Source organism: Triturus cristatus, chromosome 7, assembly GCF_964204655.1.
Source record: "Triturus cristatus chromosome 7, aTriCri1.1, whole genome shotgun sequence".
Classification (NCBI taxonomy): Eukaryota; Metazoa; Chordata; class Amphibia; order Caudata; family Salamandridae; genus Triturus; species Triturus cristatus.
The window spans coordinates 715,656,124-715,679,113 of record NC_140590.1 but is presented as its reverse complement, the minus strand read 5'-3'; the positions used below and the strand labels follow the sequence as shown (position 1 = coordinate 715,679,113).

Here is a 22,990-nt window from a genome sequence, read left to right as displayed (position 1 = left end):
TTGCTTCTAGGCCATCTTGATGTTCTATGGAAGAATAGAGGCTAAAATTATTGATGGTTGCCAGAAAGAAATCTTGTTCCCAGCATATATTTTGCAGTTTCAAAAGAATATCCTTTGTATACTGTATATATGATGGGATGTCTTTCATTAACGGCTATAATTTTTGATCTATAAATTCTCCCAGCTTCGAGCAAGGTGAATGTATTCCTTCTATTATTGGTCTCTCTGGTGGTGGGATGACTCCTTTATACATTTTAGGGAGTTGGTAAAAAGTAGGCATTGTTGGATGTTCGATAAGGAGATTGCTTCTTTCATCATAGCTGTGTAGGTCACGTCTCTACCAATCATCAGGGAGGGTTTTAATCATTTCTTGGATGGTCATGGTAGGATTTTGATCTAAAGGTTGATCACAGAACAAGTCTGCCAGTTATTGTTGGGCCTCCTGAAGGCAGTCGTCCACATGTAGTATCACTGTATTACCTCCCTTGTCCGTCTCTTTTATGATCAGGTCTTCCCGTTGCAGAAGTTGTTCAACCTTTCGATCAGAAGCTCCAGTATCTGACATGTTGATGCTGATGTCTGATGATACTGCAGTATGTCAGATATGTACTGTGTCTGTGTGAGGCAGGCGGTAACAGACCCAGCCTGACACATACCCAATATAATCCGCGGTGCCCTCTTCTGCTGGCAAGTTTATAATACAGCTTTTCCGTGCAAATAAAAGATCAATGAGATTGTTTGTTTTCATGTAAAAGCTTTAAAAGTAGTAGCAGAGCGAGGCAGTGGGTTGACACCCTGGTACCCCCTATGGGCAGACTCCCGGGTAGCAATGGTGCAGTGGCGGCTGGTGAAATTTGAAAGTGGCAAGGCGTAAAATTAGTGGTGGCGCACACCGTGGCGAGCGAGCGAGCGGGCCTGAACGACCTAAGGAGGATTTGGTGGAGTTCTCCCCCTGAGAAAATTTTGAAAAATTAGTGGGCAAATGGTGCATTTGCAAGACGATTGGAAGCCACTGTGCTGAACAGAAACAGGCCACTGCCTCCCCTCAAACTATCATCAGTTCCAAGGCCTCATGAATAAACCATTCTAAATTACAACAAACCACAATTAATTTTAATAATGTTGCATAAATAGGTTGGATCTGTCTACTGAGCCAGTGCCTGCGTGAGATAAAGTGGCATTCAAGATGGCCCAGAAAGTTCCATTTCCACCATAGGACACGCGCTGGAAGGGTCGAGCCTGCGCAGACTTGAATCCTCGGCTTCCCGCCTGCTACACCCCTTTCCCAACTCATCAGATGGTGAGCCCCACCACGCCCTGTAATGAGTTTGCAAAGCTCTCCACTCTCTGATTGACGTGGAGGGTTAGCGATACCAGGCATGGACATAAAACACCCGGGGCTAACTTTGCCTCCACGCCATCAGGGGGTGGAGACTGGGCCATGAAGCTAGGTCTTTGCCGAGCTGATGACATCACAGCCTTCAGGGCTGTGAGGCTGTCGGCCCGGCAAACACAAAGGCGTCCATTATTATGTCGGGCGGATCGCCACCTCCCGCATGGCGGTGATGATCCGCCTGACATAATCCCCCACCCGCCATATTAGCGGACGGGAAGACCATATTAAAACATATTAAACCCTTTTCCGCCCGGTCGATGAGTCGACCGGGCAGAAAAGGGTTTAATATGGTGGCAGTGACTGCTGGACACCGCCATCCATATTTGCATGCAGGTGGGAAGCAGCCTTTCCGTGACGGCAACGCATGCGGGATTCACATTTGGGGGCCCGTTACAGGCCCCCAGGAATTTGGGGGGGGGGGTTACACATGGGGGGTTGTAGAAGTTAGTCTCTCTCACAATGAAATCCAGAAGCAGTAGGTTTGTAGAGAGAGAGGCTTCATTGTGCAGCAGTAATCATTCAGACCCCATACAGCAGCAAGACAGAGATAACTAACAATCTGTTCAAACAGTGCTAGGCAACCTTCACCACGTTCCAGAACCTGGAGTCAGTGGTTAACAAGAAGGCTGAGGACACCACATCACCTTCCCCTCCATACGGAAAAATAACATTAACTTGAGGGGGGCATCCTAATAGGAAGGGGAATGTTGGGGAAATGAAGGGAAGGAGAGGAGAGAACAGGAAATTGAGCACGATGGTGCAAATGAAACATTGTTAAATACAATTTTGCAAATCAGACAACATAGTCACGTAAATGAAGAGGAGTACACTTCAAACGTATAGGTCTAGAACAGCTCCCAGATGTATCAACATTCCCGCTCTATCCCCTGGTAATAACAAAGGAGAACCAGAGGTGAAAGAGGCGTTGGAAGAGGAACATTTTGCCACTCTGTCCAAATTCCAAATCCTGTGATCACTTGTCTGTACAGCATTCTTAAAGAGCTTAATCACTTGAATGGGTCGACTGAACTTAATACCTAAACCTTTCCTAGGTAACCTTATTTTGATACAGTCACCAACTATCACTACAGTTCTCTTCACAGCCTTTCTTTCATCATAATGAAACTTTCTTTCATTCATCTTGCTTCTCTCTCTCTCTTCCCAACCAACTGTGCTGTATACATTCTCGTCAACTAAAGCCCTCTTAGACGAGACCCAGGATGGAGTAATTTCAAAATTATCTACCCTCCCTTTAAAGAGGCGAAAGGGAGTCATGCCTGTAGAAGAATGAGGGGTGAAGCGATACTCCCTGACCTTCTTTCGTGAAGCAGATTCCCAGCTACCACCACAAGACCTTGCTTGTTGCAATGTTTCTTTAAGGACCTTGACAAATCTCTCCGCAACGCCATTACTTTGCGGATGATACAAGGAAGACTTCTTGTGAGTGATTCCCCTCGAGGGTAAGAAATCCTCCATAAATTGAGAAGTAAATTGGACACCATTGTCCGACAAGATGGTGTGAGGGAAACCCTCCCGCTGGAAAAGTTCATCTAAAAAGTTCACAAGAACAGAAGATTCAACTGAATTGACTAGCTTGATCTCCTGCCAACGTGAAAACATGTCTAGGCAGACTATGAAATAACGATCTTGTGACCTTAATTTTACTGGCCCCAATATATCTATACAAATGTCTGACCAGGGGGCGGTGGCTTGATCTCTAACCACCATAGGTTGGGTCCTGCACTTTAATGACTTGTCACAATTCATACACTCTGCACAACCACAAACAAGTCTCTCTATGTAGACATCTATTGCGGGCCACCAGTACGCTCCCCTAACTCTCTCTTTTGTTTTGGCAATGCCCATGTGGGAGGCATGAGCTTTCTTGACTATCTTTTCCCTCAATGCAAGAGGGGGAACTAGCTTACTGCCATGCAAAAGCACTCCGTCAACAACAGACAAGTCATCCTTTACATGCCAGAAACCCTTGAGAACATCTTCACAGTCTTTCTTCTCACACCATGTTTCTTTTACCATGGTAATGACCTTTTGCAAAGTTACCACATCACAAGTTCATGCTTCCACTCGTCTTCCATAATGATGCCTTCACCTATTAGACACACATTAACTTCCTCCTCTAGTTTTTCACCACCAAACCACTCAACATCAGGGAACGTTTCTTAATTTTCAGTGCCCAGCCTAGAGAGACTATCTGCTAATACATTATTGGCTCCAGGGAGATATGTTAGATCAAAATCAAATTCTTGAAGGGCCACGAGCCACTTGCGAATTCGGTGGCTTACAAAATCGATGCCTTTTTTGGAAAATATTTCTTTGAGGGGTTTGTGGTCAGACAACATTGTAAACTTCTTACCCCACAAAATGTTTTGCAGCTTACGCACAGCCCAGAACACGCCCAGCGCCTCTTTCTCAATGACAGAGTAATTACATTCTGGACCTCTTAGAGGCCTAGAGATAAACAAGATTGTTTTTTCAACTCCATCAATCTTCTGTAACAAAACAGCCCCCACGCCAGTGGAGCTGGCGTGTGTTATGAGATACGAAGGCTTGGAAGGTTCATAACTACTCAAAGAGGGTGCATTGTTGAGAAGACCTTTTATATCCGCAAATTCCTTTTCGCAAAGTTCGGAACACTCAAACTCACACCCTTTTTTTAACAAAGATCTTAGTGCTAAGGTCCTTCCAGCAAAGTTCGGAACAAACTTATGATAGAACTCAATTTAACAAGTTCATCTTTACTAGAAGGTGAGCTCAAATTGAGTATGGAGTTCACCAGACCTGCCTTGGGTTTGATACCTTCTGCTGAAACCAAATGACCAAGGTACTCAATCTCCTTGACGTTAAACTTACATTCATCAGCTCGAAGGGTCAGACCCGCATCCTGAAGTTTTCCTAGCACCTGCCTGAGTCTTGTGTTGTGTTGCTCTTCATTGGACGCAAAAATCAACACATTGTCTTGGTAGACCTTCACACCCTTTAGACCCCCAAGAATGCCCTCCATCACTCTCTGGAAGACCGAGGCAGCAGAAATTAAACAGAAGGGCATCTTCAGGAATCTAAAGGTACCAAAGGGCATCACAAATGCAGTCAGATCTCGGGAAGAGGGATGCAACTTGACCTGGTGGAGAAATGTTTTGCACCATCCAGAGAGCACAACATCTCAGGAATATTTGGCAGTGGATAGTGGTCAACAATTACAGCTTTGTTTAATTCTCTTAATTCAACACAGAGCCGGGCCTTGCCATTGGCCTTACGTGCCATCACAACCGGAGAGACTCACTCTGTGGCTTCAACTTCTTGGATGATCCCCTTTTCCTTGAGTTTCTCTAATTCAGACTTCATGCTATCTCTTACTAAGAGAGGGACATTCCTGACTTTTGCAACTTTAGGAATAGAATTGTGTTTTAACTTTATACAATGTAAGCAGTTTTTGAACCACCCAGGTTCTTTAGCAAAGACACCGGGAAAATCTCTGACTAGATCATGTGTAGGTTCGTTAACCACGCTAATGAGTGGCAATTCTTTCAGACGAACTCGAGGGTTTTCATTAGTGTCAAGGAATACATGTAATTCCTTCTGGTGAAGCCAACTAATAAGTGAGTCCCCCTTTGCAGAGACATATATCTTCACAGATATGATCCTTCCCTTAAAATTAATGGAACCACAAAAATAGCCACTAAAATCAATGGGGACAACTCCATAACCTTTCGGTCTTACATCAGGTTTCAAAAGAGACACCTTACCTCGTAAGCTACTTTCAAAGAACGCTTTTGGAATCAGAGTGATTTTTGCCCCAGAGTCGAATAACATTTTTACTGAGGCTCCATTAATAAGGACCTCCTCATAGAGGCTATCAGATCTTTCACCCAAAATCTGACAAATTATGACCTCTTCCTCTTCATCATCAAAGAGGTCTATTTCCTTTACAGATTTTTGGTTGAAACCAGATCTACAGCATTTTGAAGCATGGCCCTTTTTTCCACATTTTTTACAAATGACTTTCCACCCCGGACAACTTTTAAAATCAGCCATGTGACCAGAATCACCACTTCTATAGCATTTCCCTTGAAACCCTTTTTGATCGAAAGGCTTGCGTAGTGGAACAGTCTTCAATTTAGTTGACTTGTCAACAACAGTTTTGAACTCAGGATGGTCTTTTTTTCAGTGGGGTTTTCTTTTTTTATGACTTCAACACAAGCTTGTGAATGTTCATGGGTCTTAGCAGTGGTAATGACCTCTTGAAGAGAGGGATTGTCTTTTTGCCAAAGAGCATCTCTGGTCTTGTCAAGAGCACAACTCAACATAAACTAGTCTCCCAGACACTCATCCAACATTGGGCCAAAGTTGCATGTAGATGCTAACTTGCATAGGACAGACACATACTCCTCCACAGATTCCTCTGGTCTCTGCATCCTTCTACCAAAGTGGTAGCACACGAGCACAGTGCTGATTTTAGGTAGGCAGTGTAAATCTAATTTTCGCAAGCAGATTTCAAATTCGTTGAGCGAAGAAGATTCACTATCAGGAAGGTCAGGAAGGTGTTTGAATGCTTCCTGGCCCTCTGCACCGAGACAGTGTAAAAGAAGGGAAGTCTTTCTCTCCACGCTTAATGAGGTGCCACATACTCAAGCATAATGGGAAAAAACCTGTTTCCATTTTTGCCGCGGTATGAGAGGTGGACCAAGAGAGGAAAGAAAAAACGGAAGAGCAGTGACATTTTGCATGATACTAGAGAAATAACAATTAGTGAGGGTGAAGGTAGTACACACAAAATAAATCCTAAGATGGCTGTAAGTATCAATGTATAAACAAAAAGAGTAAGCTCAGTGCATCTGCGTTTTGAGGAAAATGGTAGACACACTATAAAAGTACTGGAAGCTGTGCGTGTCAGCGCAGGCGAAATGAAGACTTGAACTCCCTAAGCGTGCAAAACCAAAGAATTAGGGCACGTGTAGTTAGGCACCTGTAAAGAGAAGCAATGACTGGCACACAGTATAAGAAGACAAAAGCTGTGCGTGCCAGCGCCGTGAGGCAGAAGAAGAGGGTATCAACGTTACAGCTGTGCGTGTCAGCGCAGTGAGGCAGAAGAAGTTGAGAGTATCAACGTTACATGCTAATGCGGGCTAAGCGTGCGTGTGTCAGTGAATTAAACTACGCTGCATGCTTGTTGTATGGAGTAATGACTGACATGCAGCACATGGAAGAAAGAGCTGTGTGTGTCAGCGCTGTCGGATTGTATTGAACACAGCTGTGTGCGATAGAGGGTTAGAGCTGAGCACACCAGTGTTGGAGGAAATTAGTTGCTACTACGCTGGACGCACGTATTGAGAAGTAATGACTTGACACGCAGTCAAAAGTAGGCAAAAGCTGTGCGTGTCAGCGTCGCATTGAATATAGCTGCGTGTGTTAGAGCTGAGCAAATCATCGTTACTATGAAGCAGTTGCTAAGGAACTAGCAACAATGAAGAAGGACGCCGGACGTAACATTCGTAAAGAGGCTACCGAAGCATTGCGCTCCAATGATGCCACAAAGGGTCCAGAACAGCATTGCGTAGAGAAGGTGTGAAGAAGTCAGGCAGGCTTCAAGATGGTCACAATGTATGCGCGCGATGACGTTGGTGCAATGACAGTTGGAGGTAGGCCCAAGGGGACAGGCAATGACGCGCAAGTCAGGCAAGTGCCGGGGAGTAGGGAGCAGAGTCCCAAAAGACGAGGAGACAACGCGCAGCAGACATACCTTGAGGCGGAAGACACCAAGAACCAGCGGTGCACAGGAGAAGAGTGAGAAACCTCTCACGATGTAAGGAACTCGTTGAATCCTCTCAAATCTTCCCAGGAAAGGAAGAAGATTCAGGGAAAGACAGGATTACTCTGGAGCCTCCTCTTCTCAGCAAGGCGGAGAAGAACAGCACATGAGGGCTTGTAGGTTAGATGATTCCTCTTTGTTTTAATTGTGATGGAGTCTTTGTAGTAGAATGTTGGCTGTTGGGGTCTCAGGAGATGCGTAGGTAAATTGTCTCCAAAATGTAGAAGTTAGTATCTCTCACAATGAAATCCAGAAGCAGTAGGTTTGTAGAGAGAGAGGCTTTATTGTGCAGCAGTAATCATTGAGATCCCATAAAGCAGCAAGACAGAGATAACTGTAACAATCTGTTCAAATAGTGCTAGGCAACCTTCACCACATTCCAGAACCTGGAGTCAGTGGTTAACAAGAAGGCTGAGGACACCACAGGGGTACCTATGGTACCCCCTGCATTTGCATGCACAATGCGGCAGGCACTGTATGCAAATGCACAACATGCATTTTTGGCATTGCGGCGGGTGATGCTGAAAGCACCGCCCTCCGCAATATCAAAAATGCAGGATGCGTCCAACAGTGTGGCAGGCGCATCCTAATCACCCCCACGGGACCGCCGCACATATGGGGGTGGTCCATTATTACGTCAGGATGGCGGGCGGACTCATCCTAATGATGCTCTTAGGCTTCTTTGGGACCGCAAGGGGGAGCATGCAAGCAGTCAAGCAGAGTCACATGAGTGAGTGACATGCCTCCAGCCAGCCGCCACAACGAACGGCCACTCACTGTCACGGCGCAGCGGAAGCCGCAATATAGAGACTACTGTGACTTACTATTATTTACAAAACGGATTTTTAAATTGTCTGAGCATTTACAAAACGGATTTTTACATTGTCTGAGCACGCCACTTTTAGTAACAGGGCAGAGCCCCGGCGCTCTCGTGGAGAAACCGGCACTGAATGGGTGGACAGCAGCATTAACCCCTAAACCTTTTGTGAGGTGGCTTGAACAGGAGCTGAGCTGCCTGCCAGCCAATTAAGAGAATGTGGGCTAGCATTGGCCCAGTGAGTGAGATCAGTCTGTGACCATGCTTAAATTGTTTTATAGTATGGTCAGTGTGTGATCAGGCTGCACATCACTGCACTAAAGAGGGCATAGCGCTGTCTCGTCTTTGAATACTGTGGTACTGGACCAGTGTGAACATAGCATGGGATTCTGCCAGGTGTGCATGTGCAAATGTGTGCAGGTTCAACTGTAGCATTGTACATTGCACCCGGCTGACCACTCCAGCGTGTGCACATGCATCTAGGATTGTGTGTTTTCACAAAATGACAATGGAAACCAGTTTATAGCGGTGCAACGAAAGCCCAACTACCTGGTACATCATTCTTCTGAACTCTACTCCTTCCAGCCCTAGCTGCCACCATGATACCATAGCAGTGGTATGCTAAATTAGAAAAATAACATTTTGTTTTTTTCTAGGTGGTATGTTCCTGTAGTTTTGTTTTTCATGGAACATGTGAGTCGCTTATAACGACATGCCTTCAGGGTGTGGATGGGTCTCTAGGACTGGGTGCGGCTTAGATTTTTGGAGTGAGGCTGAAGGCAGTGCATGTTTCTCACAGTTCCTTTTAAAGAGCTACCACTATTAAGCTCATCCAGTTCTTGACCTCTCTGTAGAGCACATAGAGCAGTGGTGATGTACGTGTTAATTGTAGTTACTATTCTTTGAGACTCTGTGTGAGCAGAGTGCGCAGATGTCAATTTATTGAAAAGTGCTGATGGAAAAGAAAATGTAAAGTGTGAGGCCCCAGCACCAAGGTGCACAACCAACAGGAATGGGACCCATCACTGATCGACGCTTTCAAGGTGAGTGAGTGCACCTTCTTCCTGCCCCTTCCAGGCAGTGTGTGGCGTCCAATCGTGTGAGGAACACCCTTTTTCTGCCAACCTCCCAGATGTGTGGAGGACTTCTTTAACCCCACCCACCCCCAGCAGTCCAGTTTTTCCTTGCTGACCCGCAGACATGGGCATCTCTATTTCCTGCCCTCAGCTGCTTGCCCAGGTGAATCAGGTAAATCAGGTAAATCCACTTTATATTCCAGAAAAGATCAGCCTATCTTTGTTATGAAAAGAGTAAGACGTTTTGTTTTGGTTGCGAGGGAGCACTTTGCACTACTTTCTGCACACTGAAAGGCATGAACTCCAACAGTATTGTATGTGGCACAGCTGTTGCTACTTTATTGGTCACAAGGAGGCTAAACTTAGAACGTTAAGGCACCTACTGCTGCAGTCTGTGCATCAAACAAGTCTCGGAGAGTACAACAGCTAAAGATAGCTCTGGTGGTTAATGCGCTTGTCACAGAGATGCAAGTGTTTTCTACTTATGACAAGTTTAATTCAGTATTAAAAAAAGCTTAGAGGAGAGCGCTAGGTGGTGCCTGACCGGCATGGCCGCTTCGCGGTGAAGCTCCGGGCGTCGGACTCCGCCGATCCTCCCTACTCCGCTGGATCATGCCCTGGCCAGCCGCTTTTGGCTGTCCTGGGGGGCCCTGAACCACCTGGCTATCACTGGCACGAGTTTGGGGCGTGATTGCCCCCCCGGAGCTGCGCCCGCCGTCTCTCGTCAGTGCCCGGCGGGAGGCGGCTGTGATCCTGGTTGCTGGGTGCGGGCGCGCGGCTACTCGAGCCCGCGGCGCCCACGAGGCGGCTAGGTCGGGAGGTCCTGGCGGCCGGGAGAAGCTGTTGCTGCTGCTGCGGTAGGCCACCCCCCTCCCGGGGGTCAGGAGGGGCCCTGCCTGATGCCCTTCAAGCTGGAAGCGAGGAGCTGTGGGGCTCATTCCGGGACGCGGAGCTGCGCTGGAGTTCAGGCGGTGAGTGCGTCGCTGGGTGGACTCCCCGGCGGGGCAACTTGAGTGGCTGTGGGGGTTGGAGGTGGTGGGTGGCCCTCCCCATCGGGCCGGGTGTCGGCGACCGGGGACCGGCTCCCCCTCCTTTCCCCCCCACCAACGTGGCTTGATCTGCCCTGGTGTTCCGTGGCCTGCAGCGGTGGGATGGTGGCTGTGACGCCGCGTCGGGGGTTCGGGCCGCAGGCCGGCGGTCGGGGGGAGTGATTGGCCACCCCTCGTCTTCTTCCTTTGGCCCCCCCCCTCCGTATCCACCTCCGGAGTCCTGTGTGTTGGGGGTGGCCCTGTCCACGGAGGCCCCTGGAGCCTATAATCTTGCGCTGTGCACAGACGGTGGAGGCGCTGGACTCTCCGGGAGGAGGTTGTGGCGCAGACGGGCGCCCTGTGACCTTGGCTGGTGTGCGGTAGCCTGACCCCGGCTGCGGCGCGGAGTGAAGAGTGGTGCCCCTCCAGGCGGGATCCGGGGCTGCGGACGAGCACATCGGTTGCCGGATCGGGCAGTTGGCGAGGGGCTACACCGTGGGGCTTGTGGCGAGTGGGCTTCTGATCTGGCGAGGTGTCCTTCTGCTGTTCGCATCCCGAGTCCTTGCGGAATCGCCGAGGCTGGTTCCGTTGCCCGTTGACTGGGCGAAGTGCCCCGGTGCCTGCGGGGCCGCTGCCATGGGTAAAGAAAGGGCTTCCAGGCCGACGCCCGCGGCCACCCAGACTAAGATGGACAAATTCACGACCTCCGAGAAAGGGCTGAGCCCCGCCGGGGAGGTGGCCCAAACCCCTAGCACGGACCTTGCTGCTATCTTGCAGGCCATCACGGCGTTCCGCTCCTCCCTGGAGGGTATGGTGGGAGAGGTGAAGGTGGACGTGGCCCTTCTTCGACAAGACCTGCGTAACGCCACCGCCCGCATCTCTGAAGCTGAATCTAGAATTTCGACAGCTGAAGACGCCATCCGCCAGCTGCAGGACCAGGTGCGTGAACTGACCACCCACTCTAAAGAACTGCACCGCCAGGTTGAAGACGCGGAAAATCGGGCTCGTCGCAGTAACCTCCGCCTGGTGGGTTTCCCGGAGGGAGCAGAGGCGGGCCGTGCGGATGATTCCTTGGAGCGTTGGTTTAAATCTTGGATGCCGGCGGACAGCCTCTCGGCCTGTTTCGTGGTGGAGAGGGCCCATCGCTCCCTGGCTCCTAGACCCCCGGGAGCGCCCCCCGTCCCTTTATCCTGAAGATCCTGAATTTCAGAGACAGAGATGTGATCCTACGGGAGGCCAGGCGCTCTACGACTCTCCAATACCAAAATCACACCATAATGGTATTCCCGGACTACACCTGAGAGGTCCAGGAGCTCCGGCGCTCCTACATGGAGGTAAAGCAGAAGATGCGATCCATGGGCCTCCAATATCAGCTGCAGTTCCCAGCCCGCCTCCGAATCATTTTTCAGCAAAAGACCTTCTTCTTCGACACGCCACGGGCAGCCTGGACTTGGCTCACTGAGGAATGTCCCCTGCAGCGCACTGGTCGGGGATTACCGGTGGAGGGGCGAGAGAGGCGAGAGGCGCCCCGCTCTTCCAGGTCCCGATGACGACGGCGCGCGCTGCCCTGAGGGCGCGCGGGGGAAGAGGTGATTGTCACGCGCTCTGGGGGGCAGCCGCGCCGAGCATCCAGGGCCTCGTCGGCCTCTTCGGTGGCGCCCACCAGTCCTGCTGCCGCCGGGCGGCGGGCCGTGTCCCCCCAGCGAGCGGACTCTGCGACCCAGCCTGCTCCTCAAGTAGACACTTCGGACCTTTCCCACAGCCCTACCATTTGACTTCCATCTACTACTTGTAAACTTTGTCGGGGAGGGGAGACTGGGATGTGTTTCCTGGTTGTTGGACTTAGCAGTCGGGCCTCGGTGCTCCTACACACTTGTTGCTCTCGGCCAGGGCGGGTGAATTGGGTTTGCTCTGATTTCTTAAGGGGTCCACTGGCACTCAGGCCCGAGCGTTTTAGCTTGGTTTTGGTTACACACTGTTAGGGCGACAGATGCTTCTGTTCTCGAAGTATAGGGTGGGGGGTGCGGGGTTGGGGTTGGTTTGGGGTTGTTTCTTCCTCCCAGGGAGGTTTTTGTTGTTAGAGGGTGCAATCCTCGCTGTTGTGGTTCTATGACATCATGTAATGTTTGACCTGATCTCCCGTCCGATCTCTTCATGTCCCTCCCTCCAGGGAGCTCTCCTGCCCACGCGCTCATTGGCCCCTGTGTGGGCGCGGTGCCCGCTGGGTGACGGCTTCATGCGCGCTTCCCGGCTCCCCCACTGCTCCCCTTCGCGGCCACCTTGTCTATCTCCTGTCATGCATGCCCCTGCTTGCTCCCATGGCGGACACACCCATGCCTAAGGCTGCCGTGCGCATCTTGTCCTGGAATGTTAATGGCCTGCTGGATCGTTTTAAGCGTATGGCGGTCCTAAAATATGCGCAGCGTGCAGAGATTGACGTGCTGCTTCTTCAAGAGACCCACCTTATGGGTAACAAATGTCCCTTCCTCGCCCGCTACGGATACGATAGGGTCTGGCACTCGGGCTTCGCTAGGGGCTCCCGGGGGGTGGCTATCCTGCTTAAACGCTCCTTTCCCTTTGTACTAACTCAGGTGCATCTAGACCCCCAGGGAATGGCCGTTACGGTGTGTGGCACCCTGGAGGGGCGGCCGCTTACACTGCTGTCCCTCTACGCAGCGCCGTCCCTGTTGCAGACCGCTCTCTCTTACACCGCGGATCTCCTCCCCAAACTCCCGATGGGATCTCTTGTCCTCGGCGGAGACTTCAACGCGGTCTATACACCCCATCTGGACTCAACGGGCCCGGTCTCCTTTACCAGAACTGCTCGCGCGAAACAGTTATCGTGTTGGGCTGAAGCCCAGGGCTTGTGTGACGTTTGGAGGGTTTGGCACCCACGCGATCACCAATATACCCACACTTCGGCGGCTCACCATTCCCACGCCCGGATTGACCTAATTTTTGTCCCCTCTACCGACTGTGTCGGGGTTTGTGATGTTCGCATTCTTCCGAGAGGCCTCTCTGATCACTCGCCGGTGCTTTTTGCTCTAGGTTCACCTCCCTTTTCTGCCCATCCGACGTGGCGTTTGAATGCCTGGTTCCTTCAGGATAAAGCTTTTTGGAGGGTGGTGGAGACTGGGATTACGGAGTACTACCTTCACAATGTGGGCTCCGTCTCCTCCTCGGCCATCCTATGGGAGGCCGGCAAGGCGACTATTAGAGGGGTTGCGAAGGGGCATCTGCAGCAGCAGCATCGCCGCCAACTCCAGCAACTTATAGCTTGTGAAGTGCAGGCCCTGGAGCTCGAGCGCGACCAGGACGCGTTGGGTGACACCACACGGGCGCGACGGTTGGCCTTTCTCCGAGAGGAAATACGCGTGCACTCTCTGGAGGCGGCGAAGACTCTTAGGCGTTCCTTGGTGGCTCGGGTTTACGGGTGGGGGGATAAGAACGGAACGCTCCTTCACCGACTGGCCACATACCCACGTGCAGGCCAGGTGATTCCGGCCATCACAGACGCCGCGGGTGGGACCCACACGGTGTCGGTAGCAATAGCTCAAACCTTTGCGGACTACTACTCCCAACTATACCGGGCGCGGGCGCAGGGGATCTCCCTTGCGGAATTGATGAGGGGGAGTGCGGCGGATCTTGAGCGGTTGGGACAGGAGGCTAGCGAGACCTTGGACCTGCCCATTACCCTGCAGGAGGTCGAGACGGCAATCACCCATCTGGCGCCTGGGAAGACCCCGGGACCGGACGGTTTTCCACAGGAGTACTACGCCCATTTCCGTGACACCCTGGCCCCGCGGCTTCTGGATCTCTTTGCAGAGGTGGTGAAGGATTCATTCCCGCGAGAATCAGATACCGCCACCATAGTCATCCTTCCGAAGACTCAGCCCCCATCACAGGCCTGCTCCGACTATCGCAACGGTTGCGCCCGCTTCTTGTCTCGCTGGTCCACCCGGACCAATGCGGGTTTATGCCGAAGAACCAGGCACTGCCTGCGGCGCTTACATCTTGCTCTGGCCCACCGAGAGCGCCTTTCTCCTTATCTGGCCCTTCTGCTGGTTGACTTCGAGAAGGCCTTTGATTCGGTGGGGTGGGAGTACCTTGGAGACACCTTGGAGAGAATGGGGTTTGGCCCCCAGTTTCGCGCCATGGTTCGGGTTTTGTACGCGGACCCACGGGCTCGAGTGCTGGTTAATGGGACGTTGTCCCGCACGTTTTCCATAGGACGGGGACACGGCAGGGCTGCCCGCTCTCGCCCCTCCTCTTCGCCCTGGCGATGGAGCCCCTGGCTGTGCTCATCCGGGCAGATCCTGCTCTCCGTGGCTGGGACTGGCCGGGTATGGTCCCTGATAAAATTGCATTATATGCGGACGATGTTCTTCTTTATCTTTCGGATCCGGCTGTCTCGGGTCCTCGGGTACGCCGGATTCTTCATCGATTCAGACCGGCATCTGGTCTCCGTCTGAACTCCGGGAAGTCTGTTTTGGTTCCGTTACACCCGTCTCGGGAGTGTTTTGATTGGCCGTCTGACATTCCCCTCCGACGGCTGTCCTTTAAATACCTGGGGATTTGGGTTACCCTTCTCCCAAAACTATGCTGGGCTCTCAACGTGGCCCCCGTGGTTATTAAGGCCAGATCAGACATGGTAAAATGGCAGTCACTCCCGCTGAACCCGTTGGGAAGGATTGCTCTTTATAAGATGATGATCCTCCCTCGGTTTTTACACATGCTTCAAAACACGCCATGCTCCTTCCCCCGCTCTTGGTTTCGGGACCTGGACAAGACCGCGACTAAATTTCTTTGGGGTGGAGGTAGGCCCCGGCTGGCTTTAGACCGCTGTCGAGTTCCATCCTACGACGGCGGCCTGAGCATGACTAATCTTTACCTGTACTATCTCGCTACGCGGCTGCTGGTGGTCCATGACTGGTTTTCGGGTGGGTGGGATGATCCGGCTTATAGACTGGAGGTGCAGATCACCGGATTCTCTTCTATTCAGAATATGCTCTATGGAGCGACGGTCCCTCGATCGCTTCCGGAGGTCGTACGGGCCCCCTTTCTGGCGTGGCGAGCGGCCCTACGGCACACCCGCTGGTCGAAGGTACTAACCCGGGTTACACCGCTCTGGCATGGCACTTGGATGTGGGAAGTATCGGGACTGGGACCTCTTGGGGATCTCCTGCCCGGGTGACGTCTGGCGGGGAAGCCACATGTGTTCCTTTCAAGAGCTCCGGAGTCGGTTTTCTTTACATCCCTCGCAATTCTATAGGTATCTCCAGCTGCGCCATGCGCTTCAATCTCACGTCCCCCTGAACTCCAAACTCCCTGCCCATAGCCCGCCTGAAGCTCAGGTGATGCTGGGATGTCTTGGGAGGGGGGGCATTTCCCGTATTTACCGCTCCCTGGTCAAAAATACCCCGATGGATTGGAGTGGGCTGAAGCAGCGGTGGGAGGCCTGGGTGGGTCCTCTGGACGACAATGATTGGAGGGACGCCCTTATGGCGCCCAGGACGATCACCGCATCGGCTTGATTGCGGCTTATCCAGCTTTATTACCTTCACACTGCCTACCTGACCCCGGAACGTCTGTTTCGAGCGGGCCTGTGCCAGGGGGCCTCCTGCGCTCGGTGCGGGGTGGAACCGGCAGATTTCTTTCATATGGTCTGGTCTTGCCCTCGCCTGGAGAGCTTCTGGGGGGAGATTGAAACTGAATTGACTGAAGTTCTGGGGTGGGAGGTCCCCCATGACCCCCGGTTAGCGCTGTTGGGAATAACGGATGGGCTGGATGGCTCCCGTAATGAGCAATATTTTCTAACCATGGCCCTGGTGGTGGCCAAAAGAGATATTGCGGCCGCCTGGAAGCAGATAGACCCACCCAGAGGAGACAAATGGAGGAGAGGGGTGGACTGGTGCGCTGCACAGGAACGGACACTGTATGCTGCACGGGGTTGTCCCAGAAAATTTAGTAAAATATGGGGGAAATGGCTTGGGGGCTTTGTTTAACCCCTTCAGTGCCCGCCCCTTTCCCCGCCCTGTGCCGGCCGTTTCATTAGCGGGCGGGGTTTGTGACGAGCTGGTCTCGTCATGGGCACAGCGCAACCGCGGCCCATGACGAGACCAGCTCGTCACGGGCATTGAAGAGGTTAAGGGAGGGTATGCATAGGGCGGGAACGGGAGGGGGGGTGGTAGAGAATACTCATGCAGCTGTTTTTTACTGAGTATGTGACAGGTCTGGTTGATGCCAAGTTGCTCAAATTGCTGTATGTCCTTTTTGATCTTGATGCCTATCTGAAAATAAAAATTTGTTTATCAAAAAAAAAAAAGCTGAGAGGGTATTTTAGAGGATGTGATTTATTGGGATGTTCATTGGGCCAAAGCTTGTGTGATATTATTTTCATTGGTGCCAATTTTATTGTAATTGGTGCTTTTAAAACTTTAAAAAGCTACCTCATTTGGTCACTGAATTTTGACATGTATAAAAGTGGTAATAGGCGAAGAAAGGGAAACCTAAATCTGTAGGGGGAGGATCAGGGGTAGTTGTTCATGTAAATGAGCCACAGCATTTCTAGCTGGTTCATGCTTAGAATCGTAAAAAGAATGACTTTTTGGTGGCCGGGTTTGAACAAGCAAGTTGAGGAAAGCGTTCGGGGATGAATTGACTGTATGTGTAGTGACAAGTCCCATTGGGTTGAGGAATCCACCATTGCTCCTACTGAATTTCCTAGCAGACCTTGGGAGAGAATAGCTAAGGATATTTGTGGTCCTTTTTCAGCCAAGGGGATCTCTAACAAGTTTACCATTTTTATGATCGACTATTATTCCAAATGGCCTGAAGTAGCGTTTTCTAAAGAAGTTAAAGCTGCTAATGTGATTGAATTCTTGTGACAAGATTTTCCGCAGATATGGTTGCCCAAGTTCCTTGGTGACCAACAATGGTCCCCAATTTGTGGCTGAAGAGTTTAAAAAGTATCTATCTAAAATGGGAGTGGTACATCACACCACTGCTGTTTATAATCCCAGAGAGAATGGTCTTGTGGAGAGATTTAACAGATTTTTAAAGGCGTGTGTGCAATTAAATGAGAGCAGTGGATGTGATTGTAAAGAAGCTGTCAACGAAATGCTGTGGAGCTACCACACTACTCTGCATTCTGTTACATTAGAAACTCCATTCATGCTTTTGAAGGGCAGGCAACCAAGTACCAATGTATCTCCTGCTTGGATGCTCAAGGGACATACTCGCGTGTTGGACAAAGTGAAGTTACAGGAAAGAGTCCATGAACATTAAGCAAATTATGTGAGTAGGCATAATGATAAAATAAGGAAAGGTAAAATAACTTTTAAAGTGGGTGATTGGGTCAGAACTAACAGTCTGAGCACTCAGAAAATATCAAAATGGTCTACACCCAAAAGAATTACTAAGGTGGTTTACAACAATGTGTGGTTGTCTGATGGAAAGAAATGAAATGTACGCAGTCACTTTATGTAATTCTGTGGAGCGATAACCGTGGGAAAAGAAAATATGTAGTGATCCCAAAGAGGCTAGAGTTGATGTTGAGTCGACTGTCAAGCCCAACAATTTATCAACCAACAAGTCAGTTGATGTGTCGGCTAACAATTCTAATCGCAATGGTAGGTTTTTGGTTGAACCGTGTGTGAGGAGGAGGCCTCTCTGGCACAATGATTATTTGTGCAAATGATCTATTGTGTTTCCTTGAATCTATAGGATCTGTTTTTATTGTTCAACTATTTATTTAAGGTTACTTCTACTGTTTTATTGTTAGGGTCATTTTCACTGTATTTCTTTTTATTATTATTATTATTATTATTATTAATGTTTTGCTATTGTATTTATTCTGTATTAGTAATGGAGATGTGTTGTATCCTAGCAGCATGTACATCGGTATCCTAGTGATGCTGGACCTTCCAATTGCATTGGAAGGTAAGGAGAACTGGAACTGCTGTTGTGTGAAGAGGAGTCTTCAGGGGTTGCTCTCCTGTACTTAATAAACCTTCATTTGATTCTATTCTGCATGTCCCTCTACTTAAAAGAAACGACTCTCTGAATGTGAAACGCTGTTGGTTAAAAAGAACAACAGAACTAGCCGAAGGCATCCTACATAGTATTTCTTCACTGGGTAGCTACAGGTCTCAGCACTGAGGTTCTAGTGCATGTTGAAAGTCAGGAAAGAGAGGCTAATGTAAGAGCCCTCTGAATGCTCCATTATTGGTAGTATGTTGCTATATGTAAGGATGAAGGTATATTGTAAGAGCCTGACACAACTCTTCAGTAGTTGCACATGGTATGTCAGAATGAAGGTGCATTTTATGAGCTGTCTTGTTGCTTGGTTCTGGGGTCATATGCATAGTGGTAAATAAAATAGAGGAATATTTATATAGCTCTGTGGAGGTCACAGTAATGGTATAGCCTGGCCACTGGAATTGCGCGATAGTGCACCCGCAGAGATTTTTGCATAATTATAGATTTGCCGCATTTGCCACTTAATCCATCATCTGCTTCATAATCTGCAGATTTGAACTAAAAATAAATCTTTTAGCTCAAATGGTTCCAAAGTTAATAAAAATGCAGCAACATGTTTTGTTGTGCAGTGAAAGGCCCTTTGCAAAGGTTGACTGATATTCTTCCTGTTGCTTATTGCTATATTTGGGTATTAAACTGGTATTAATGAGGTGCAACCAATGCTCAGACAGTGTTGCCAAGTTTTAAAATGATGACATAACTAAGTAATACTACTGCAAAATGTGCTACATAATTTGACTTTTCTTACCGCATAATTTACTTAACCCTGCCGCATCATTTGGTCCTCTCTTGCCACATAATTCCAGTGGCCCTAGGCATAGCAATGAAGGTCAATATAGAGTTGCGTCATGACAGCCCTGTGAATGTCTTAGTACTGGGAAATACAGATTACCATTGTTCTTTCAATTGTTGAAAAGTAAAGCCAGGGCCACTGAAATTATGCAGCAGGGAAGCACCAAATTATGTGGCAGGGTTGTCTAAATAATGCAGTAAGAAACAGCAAATTATGTGTCATAATGTGTCATGTTGTTTATAGAATTACTTCATTATTTTGTGATTTGTACACATGGAAATACTGCCTGGGCAAAGATGTAGCCCTGTTAGTATCAGTTTAACAACCAAATACATAAATAAGCAACTGAAATATGACCAGTTAACTTTTGAAAAGGCTCTTCCAATGCCTGTGAACACATATCAATACATTTTAGTAACTTTTTAACCATTTGAGCTAGAAACAAACAATTATTTGTTGCTCAAATCTGCTGATTATGCGGCAGATGATGAATTATATGGCAAATGCAGTAAACCATTAAGCATGCAAAAAAAAGCTTTGGCCGCAGAGTTGCATATTTCCAGTGTCCCTGAGTATAGCATGTTGAAACTGCTTCTTCATTGGCACATAGTCAGGGCTGTTGAGAAATGGTGCTCCTTAATATCCAAGGCCCAAATAGTGCAATAGTTTCCCTTCAGAACTGCCTTTAAAACCAATACGTATTTACGCAAACATTCTTTGAAAATTCCATTGTAAAATGCACCTTTTGCCTTAGTTGTTTCCAACACTTTCTTTGAGGGAAATGCCCTCAAATCTTCAGGAAACAAAATGTCTTGCTGTGCTCGGTCAGAGTAATGTGGGCTGGTCTGTTACATGTTGTCAGTGCTGCTTTTGGTTCCCAGTCCAGCCCTGCCAGTGACTGCTGGAGCAATGTGTGCTTTTACATTAAAAAATATGTACATTTTGGCTTTTAGCCAATGCTTGTTTTCAGACAAAGTGTGCCTTCAGGCAAAAAAAATAATATTACCAAACAAATGAAGTACCGGAAAAGCCAAAGGTTCAGAAGCCAACTCCAGGCACACTGGCAATGAAGGTTTTATTTCAGGAGGAAATTGGGAAGATATGTATGCCCTACTGCTTTCAAAGCATTCCTTATTAAGTTAGGAGGCTGGCAAAAAGTTTAGCATTTCTTTACAATCAAGAATGTGTATTCTCCTGTCCTGCCCAGCCTCACAGATATATTTACATATGAAATATTCTTGGAAATGTTGTTATCTGTATTTCTCCGACGAGTTCTGGTGGAACTAAATACTTCCTGCACCCCCTAAAGTGTGAGCCCTGCTTTTAGACTTATGGTGACCAGGTTCTTGGTCTTCCTGCCCTTTTTTGAGAATACAAGAGCTCTTCACATTAGTAAGAATTACAAACACGAGCTGATTTGTAGTTAAAACATTACTCCGCTCATGGGCGTAGGAACCGTAGGAGGCAAGAGGGACATACCCTTCCCAGATTTTGGAATGTAGCGAATACAGGGAATAATATTACCTTCGCCCCTAGATTTTTAAGTGGAAACTGATTTTAAACACTTGCAGACTGTCTCTCCGAAGGCATTCTGCACATCACTTAAGTCTTCTTGAAGTGCTGTAACTACATGTACATGTACGTATGTGTGTTTTATTTAAGGTGCCATAAGTATATTTATTGAACTCCTCACACTAACACTAATTGAATATTATTAATTGGATAAATGAACACAAAGTACTGATCTTTGACTTAAACAGAAGAGAGAAGTATGTAACTCTACAGCCTCTAACGGTACAGTATGAAATCCTTGACACAAATCTCGGCTTCCCCACTTGACCAAATTGTGTGATTCCCAACCCATTGATTTACTTCTCTATCTATCTTTTTCATTAACCATCCAGTTTGAGAGCACATTGAATTAATTTGCTGAAGGATACACAAACTCCACTGATAAATGGTTAATATACAATTCTGGTTCACATTTAATAACAATATTTGCCTTTTAAATAGAGAACACGACAAACTGCCCCATTTTGGGTAATTTGTGGCAACGTCCGTGGGACATGGAAGTATTGTTGGATGTTTCATGTTTAAACATTATCACTTTCAATAAATGCCAGTTAAGACACTGAGAGGTGTTGAAAATATATATTTTTTCATTTTAAAGACTTTACCATTTTTTTCTAATGTACATCTTTAATTAGCTAGGCTTCTACCTCTGACCTACCTCTCCATGCCTCCCCCGCTCCACTAAAAATGTAGTATCTCCCACAGCCTTGACGCCTCTTTAAGGCGGACTGTCTTGAGCAATCCCCTTGCTGTTCTACAAACTGGTACTTGTTTTTATCAACCTCGGAAGGATGAATGACTGTGCCCGTGGCTGGGCTATAAGCCTTGGCGGCAGGTTATTGGGCGGACTCTACAAGTGGCGTATAACCCATAAACTATCTCATTTCAATGGCTCCAACTGCAGGAAACACTTGTCTCCGTCTCGGTACTCACCTGGGAAAGAGCTCGGCCGTGAGTCGGTTGCGCTCGGCCACCTGCAGCAGAGCCCACAAGACGCAGAGGATTAGCAGGACACACGCACACTTCTTCATCTTGGAGCGCGCGCAGACACCCATCTTCCTTCCCTGGCTGGTTTCAGTGAGTCCAGAAGCGGGTCAGAGAGCTCGCGCTCTTGGCAGCGTGCGTGCTCAACGTCCCCCTGCTTCCACCCTGCACCGCGTGCTCGCCGGGTGGTCTGTGTCCCCTGGGTTTGTCTCGGATGCTAGAGTTCTATTTGTCTGACTGCCGCTAAGTGGCTGCTCAGCACGCGTCCCCCTGCCGGGTGCGCTCTCCTCGCCCATGAGAGGCGTCGCTACCTTTGGACCCAGGTGAGGGTGTGGCCTCCGTGCCTCCGATGATGCCAATCCATTGGCACGCCAGGGGCTAATCACAAGCCAGTGATTAATTTGTTAAAAAGTACGTGGAGGGGTCCCCACTTTTTTTCTCAGATGCCCCGTACCTGATGCCGAATGCTGTGGTTGCTAAATTCCAAGGCTGCCGAGTTTTGGTTCATTCCATTTTCCTCCTCAGTCTTCTTTCTTCCATCTCCTTACACTCTCTGTCTCTTTAGCTCACTCTTGCGGGTTCTGTATTTTTTTATCCCTACTCTCTCCCTTTGTCGCGGTTTTCCAAGCTCTCTCGTCGTCCTCCAGCCTCGAATTTTTTCTCTTTCTAGCTATGGGTGAAAGTTAATGACGAAAAACTGGTGCTGGTGCCCAACGCCTCCAACCAATGCACACATTCAGCCACAACATTGAAGAGACCCCACTGACAGTTCAAGGGCTGTCCGACAAAGAACTTCCAGCAATACAGAACACACACCATGCCATAAATGACGAGTGTGGAAACACATAATTGATGCCATGTTGTTCGCAGCCAATTGTACAACCAAAAAAGCGGCGTCCCGCCATCATTTCAAAGTAAAACACTTGACAGAAAAGTGACAAATAAACAGACTTGGTTCATTCTTCCTGTTGCCCCCATGTAGCAAAGAATGCGACCTTTGTTCCGGAGAGTAGAGAGACGCGAGATGAAGGTAGGTTAGAGAGGTGCTCCAACGACAATGCCTGAGGCCTCGTGCGGGACCCACCTGGGGGTGAGTAGGTCGTGCTCAACAAGTTTGGGTCGGTTGCATTATTCTGCTCACTCTTTGCTAGTTCCTGTGAGAATCACTTCTTGTCATTGTGAATAGTTTCATGGTATGCACTTTGTCCCCAGGGAACATGTACTGATGAATAACATGGGACACACCGCGGACGGACAGTGTTAAAGGAGCTGAGGAACTCGGATAGACTGGACTCAAGCGCGGGCAATGTAGTGAAGAACTTGGCGCCAGGTGAACACTCAAGAAAGACTACGAGGACATTTGAGGACAAGCGAAACTGTGTGAGGCCATTCGAGAACACAAGCGGAACTGCAAGGAGCCTGGGCGCAAATAATGCGTAACATTGGCATGTGCTTGG

At 48.8% G+C, this 22,990-nt stretch overlaps 1 protein-coding gene across 1 annotated transcript in view; it reads right to left on the bottom strand.

The window, feature by feature from the left end:
* LOC146810406 (alpha-N-acetylgalactosaminide alpha-2,6-sialyltransferase 2-like) overlaps positions 1-21,792 on the bottom strand; it is a 547,614-nt gene extending 525,822 nt beyond the window's left edge. The window contains exon 1 of the mRNA XM_085614424.1: positions 21,483-21,792. Within this exon, the coding sequence (XP_085470550.1) occupies positions 21,483-21,604 (122 nt within the window). The 5' untranslated portion in view covers positions 21,605-21,792. The remainder of the gene's footprint in view (positions 1-21,482) is intronic.
* Positions 21,793-22,990: the final 1,198 nt, after the last annotated feature.